Here is a 6000-nt window from a genome sequence, read left to right on the forward strand (position 1 = left end):
GGCTCGTTTGTCTTGCTCGCTGGCCCATTCCTCCATAGCCTTCATATGTGCTACAAGGGCGAATGCACCCTTCAGCCAGAATGCCAATTGATGAAAAATTCTATGTTTGGCAAAAGATGCTTTCTAAGGGGAAGAGAACCTTTATTTATAGGCTTTCTAGGAAATAGGAAAGTAGAAACAAAAAGTACTAACAAACCTGAAACAGAAAATTAAAATAACTAACGGACCTACAAAAGCTCCTACCTCCTAACTAACTAATTACCAAATTAATTATTTATAACTTCTAGAACTAATTCAACTAATCCTAATAAGATATCTTTACCTCCTTAGATATATCATCTAGGGTCTAGACATATGCAAAACAGTAAATAATACATATATCATACCAAAACGAAAATAATACATATATAGTGCATAAGTTCACAAGTCTTAATCAATCAAAAAACTCAAACAAAACATAAGATTTTCACAAGTTTAAAAATAGAAGAACCAAGTCCACAAAAGAAACTACTCAAAGCTTAAACATAAAACAACTTAGTCCACATAATAGCTAAAAAACATAAAACAACTTATTACCACCAGCCATTTTGTCAAAATATCAAATACAAAGCCAAAAGAGTAGATGCCAAGGATAATAAGATAAAATATGCATTTGCGAACATTAAGGATTTGGAATATCAAGTTTTCAATCTTCAATTACCTAAATAAGCTAATTTTCCATCAGAGGTCCGAAGAAGATTTCCAGGGTGTGGGTCTGCATGATAGAACCCACACTCAAGAAGTTGATTGAATGAGCAGTAAACTCCTACCTAGTCAGCATCAGGAAATACAAAATAGGATCAGGCAACATTATGCAAAAACTAAGAAATATACATATTAAAATTTAGAATAACTTGTTTGCAACTAATTTCGTAGATGACCTCAATCAGGTAGAGATCTTTCACTTCTGACAACTTTCTCCCCTACAATGGCCATAGTAAACTAATCTCAGCAGAAATCATAATTACGCAACAAAATGAAAATGTAAGATATAATGGTCCTGTGCAGGAATTAGATCGAAAAGGCACACCCATATCAACTAGGATGACTATTTCCTTGTAATATATATTACACATTAGTTACTCTAGGTAAGTAACAAATGTTGTAGCTCATATCATTACAAAAGAAGATATTTGGGGCATTTTCGAATGATTCCAGGGTTGTCCATTTCATGCACTGCCACTGGGAATACCATAAATTTATCTAGCATATCGAATGTATACAGAAATTTAACCATTCTTTTTTTGGTGAATGAAATTGAAACCATTCTGGCAAAAATACAGTGATCAAGCAAGCAGTAAAGGGTATATTACCTCAATCCATTCCATAACAAGGACCTTGTGAGTTGTGTACTCTGTGTACATCAACGGAACCACCACATCTTGTATAGAACCATATAAGTTCCTGTGGGACAGATAACAAATAACAATGCATTCACAAGCAACACTTTAATTCATGCTAAATGAAAGCATAATACATCAAACTTGCATCTACAGGAAAGAGATTTTTTTAATTACTACCCCTATCCCTAAATATAAGAGCAGCTTGAGAATTTTACTTGTACCTTTTTAAAGGACTTCTTTCAAAGTTTCAACTACATTTATTATTTCTTTTCCAAAATACCCATGATTATTGTACATATTTTCTTGTAACCAATAAATACTATGATGGAAAGATAAATTAATTGTCTCTCCTAAATGGTAAACTTTGGAAAACAATACAAATTGTTAACAAATTTAATAATACTACCAATTTTCTAAATCTCGTGATTTAGTCAACAGAATTCTATATTTGGGGACGGACGTATATGTTCTTATGATAACATTTATGTGGTTGACGTTAAGTCATATCCCTGGATCAAACGCCAAGAACAAAAGCATACTTTAACCAATTTTTGTTTCTTAGTATATGCGCCTAAACCTTAAAGGATTAAAAATTAGGGATAGAGGGAGTGACTACAACTAAATCAAACCATATGCACACACTTAGACCATACATGATACAACTTTACATGGGTTCAAGGACAGAATCACAATTTAAAAACCATGATTGCATGCACTTACCTGAACTTGATACCATTGCTTGCTTCATTATTGTAGTCCATCTCCTGCATTCAAGCCTGTATTCAATTTGAATTTCTAAGATATTTAATTCTGAAAGATTGTATATAAAACTAATAGGTTGTAGATCTTATCTTCTTAAAAAGCAATGAACAGTTTTTATTAGTGTTCAGTAGCGTTCAGTGTGAAATTGAGGAAGCAAAAGGAGAGAGGGAGGGGGGGAATTTTATGAGTAAATACTGATTCTGTTATTTCTGAATTAATTAACAGATTAACTTGCATCAGTTCATTACACATAACAGTTACCCTAACAACAATCTTTAAAACTATAATACTGATTCAGCATGAGATTGATAACAAACTATGCAGTCTCACACAAGCAGTTCTGAAGCTTTTTATATCTTTGCCCTTGACTAATACTTTTGAGTTTGCAAATACTGAGCCATGCAATGACACATACTATAAAATAGTTTTGTTAAAAATTACAAAATGACCGATGCATACCCAGAAAACAAGAAGACCATAATCAATTGCATATTATTTGCACCATATAATCAGTATCACTTGTTTTTTTGATAAATTAGATTAGAGTGCAGAAGCCTCACAATAAATTCACCATGCAATCACGTGAACTCTAGAGCATAATTTTGGTGAAAATACAAGAAAACCCATGCATACCCGGAAAAGGCTTGACGCCCATTCGTCAACAACTGCCTGCATAAATACAACGCCGCACTTGTTAGGAGCCCAAGAATTGGATTCTAAAAAAATTAGAATTCTTTATCCTAACAAAAGTGATGTGATAGGGAACTGTAGAATATAAATAGACATGCATACATACAAAGATATGAAGTTGATGGATATGACATGAGTGTTTATGATATAGGCGATATAAGATTAATTGTTATGCACTGAAGGTGTAAAACTTTTTTACACATGCATCCAACTAAATCACACAATAATAACATTTTGTTACTTTAGTTCCTCAAACATCTCCAAAAATATCTATATGGTGAGATGTAGATGAATGTATATGGAAAAAAGTTTTACACTAACAATTCATACAAATTAAATCCTATAAATTATGTCCCCTAACTTACATTAAGTTCATAGCGAAGTAAATAACTTAACACCAACCAGTCTTCAAGTTGAGAGGCATTTACGGCAACTATGAGAATAAAAGAAAATATCTATGATATCGTATTAGAATATCTTAGTTAATCTCCAAGGATAGTTGCTAATATTAGAGTATATTAGATTATCTCCTAGAATTAGTTTCCATTTAACTTTTATTTATTATCATGATGATTTGTTTCTTGATTTTCCTATATTTTTAGGATTAAGTCTTGTATCCTTACAGATAAGGGTCAGTGTTTAGTCTTTTGTATCAAGTTAATTATCAATTTGCTATCAATAATATTTCACTATAATTATATTTCTTCTAATTCTTCTCTCTACCTTTTTTCAATGTTTCAGCTCCAATGGCGCTCAAATGCACCATCTCCTTCCATTGCATTTTTGGGAAGGCACTGCTACACGTCTCCATGGCAGCGTGTCCTGCTGTCGTTCTATCCGATATCTTCACTGTTGCGATTGCTAGATCTTCCTTGTCTGTTAGGACTTAGATTAGAAGAGTTAGTTACTAGTATTTAGTTAGTTAGTTAGTTATAAGTTTAGTTAGGATTATTTGTATAAATTGGGAATTATGTAGTTAGAATAGGATGTCTTTTGAATATTGTAAAGTTAAGAAGACTTTTTATTAAGAAAATAGGAAATAATAGGAGAGAAATCTATCCTCCAAGGGTTTTGCCTTCACAATAGAGTTACTACTCTATTCTCAACTTTACAATATTCAAAAGATATCATATTCTAATTACATAACCCCCTATTTATACAAAATAATCCTAATTAAACATATAACCAAATAACTAACTCCTAGTAACGAACTCTCTTAACCTAATTAAGTCCTAACATCTTCACACATCGTCCAAAGACATGGTTGTTTTGATGGTCAATTGTTTGTTGTGTTGTATATGCAACACTTCTGAGCGTCTGTTTTCTCTGTCCTCTGTACTTCACAATGGTTTCCAGGCCTTCGTATGCCTCTTCAAGGTCGCTCTTCTCCATTGGCTCTATTTTCATGTTTGTATATACTCAACTTTATGTTTTGTGCGTTAGTCTAGTTTGTGCGCACCTTTCTAGTCCTATCTTCAATCTCTTGTTTGCTGATGCGAATTTTTTTGGTTTGTGCCAATTCGAAGTTGTTAGTTGGTCATTTGTCCAAGTCACTCTTATCCTAGTGTGCTTTGTCTTTTCCCAATTTGGTAACTAATGGTAAGCTCTCTAAACATTGGTCTTAACACATTATCAATGGCTTACGAAAGCCCCTTCGTCCAACCAACGTCAATATTGCTTTGTTTGTACCAGTTATAGATGAGCTGTCCCACTTAAGTTGGTTATTTTGGTTGTCTCGTCGTACCAACCAACCATTGTCAAGGTTGAGTCGCCAATACTAAGTCACAAGAAATTTGCGACCTATCCAGCACTTAAGTTGGTTGTGTCAAGAACAACGGCTGACCCAATATCATTGTGGTTTGGTTTCCTCCAGCTCGTGAAAGTTGGTTGTTGTATTTGCTCTTTCAAATGGTACATTTGTAACCATCTTAAAGCTTAGTAAGCTATAGCTAGGGGAAGACTAATGGAATATAAGAAAATCTCTTATACTCCCTCCGTCTCATTTTAATTGTCTGATTTGAATTGTGTGCGGTTCTTAAGAAAATTATTAGTTTTGTTGATTTCAATGATAAAATGAGTTTCATTAACTCAAATGCACTTATTAGTTGCAGTTAGTTGACAAGTTTGTTGAGTTGAAGTACAGTAAATAAGGGTATATTAGTGGAAAAAAATAGTTACTGTTGTATTGATATTATAAAATGACAAATATGTTGATACAAAGAAAAATGACAAATGAAACATTTAAAATGAGACGAATGAAGTAATATCTTTGATATTATATTACAATGTCTAAGTTAACCTCCTTGTCTCCTGGAATTAGTTTCCATATTACTTCTATCATCATAATTTATTTCCTCATTTTCTTAATTATTTAGAACTACGAGTCTTATATGTCTCTATAAAAAAGATTTAGAGTTTTTCCTTTTGTATCAAGTTAATATCAATTTACTGTCAATAGTATTTCACAATAATTATATTTCTTCTTATTCTTCTACTTCTTTTATCCAAAATCCTATAACTTCAACAGCAACAATAACCATTTTGGTGTTAACCTACTCAAAATTCTAAAAGCAATATTATTCACATTGCAAGTTGCAACATCACCTGAAGATCAGTATTCAATTTTCCGGCTCTCCTAAGAAGCCCTGCCATAAAACGCAAGATTAATATGTCAAGGGAAATTGCAGCTTGAACTCCAGGTCTTTGCACTTTAACAGCAACAACCTCTCCTGTTCTGCGAAGCCTAGCTTGATAAACCTATGCCCCAGAGACATAATTCTGATTTCAGGTAATATAATGAAATTTAAAATTGAAGATACATACATGTTATCTCAAAACGCTGCAAACATCAGCAAGAAAAATACACCAATAAGGCCAAAAGCATGAACCTGCCCAAGGGAAGCAGCAGCAACAGGCTCGGGTGAAATCTCTGAGAAAATTTCAACCAAGGATAAACCAAGTTCTTGCTCAATCATGTTGAAAGCAACTTCAGTGGAAAATGGACTTATACGATCCTGCAGCAGTGAGAGCTCGTCTAGGTATGATGGTGGTATCAAATCCTACAAAGGAAGTTTCTTTGGAATCTTAATTGTAGTCACTGAAAATTAAAGTGGCATGATTTTTACAGAAAATGAGTATAAAGTTACATTTGAGTGTAACATATTCA

The 6000-nt window shown here is 33.1% G+C and overlaps 1 protein-coding gene across 3 annotated transcripts in view; it reads right to left on the reverse strand.

Annotated features, from left to right (window-relative positions):
- LOC101497247 (uncharacterized aarF domain-containing protein kinase At1g71810, chloroplastic) overlaps positions 1 to 6000 on the reverse strand; it is a 29241-nt gene that overhangs the window by 17767 nt on the left and 5474 nt on the right. For all 3 annotated transcript variants that reach the window (XM_027331837.2, XM_027331836.2, XM_004489844.4), the window contains exons 4-10: positions 5723 to 5893; positions 5439 to 5591; positions 2778 to 2813; positions 2103 to 2146; positions 1353 to 1443; positions 921 to 962; positions 701 to 809 (exon numbers count right to left, since the gene is read on the reverse strand). In XM_027331837.2, coding sequence (XP_027187638.1) covers positions 701 to 809; positions 921 to 962; positions 1353 to 1443; positions 2103 to 2146; positions 2778 to 2813; positions 5439 to 5591; positions 5723 to 5893 — 646 coding nt within the window. The remainder of the gene's footprint in view (positions 1 to 700; positions 810 to 920; positions 963 to 1352; positions 1444 to 2102; positions 2147 to 2777; positions 2814 to 5438; positions 5592 to 5722; positions 5894 to 6000) is intronic.

The sequence above is a fragment of the Cicer arietinum genome, chromosome 2 (genome assembly GCF_000331145.2).
Source record: "Cicer arietinum cultivar CDC Frontier isolate Library 1 chromosome 2, Cicar.CDCFrontier_v2.0, whole genome shotgun sequence".
Taxonomy (NCBI): domain Eukaryota; kingdom Viridiplantae; phylum Streptophyta; class Magnoliopsida; order Fabales; family Fabaceae; genus Cicer; species Cicer arietinum.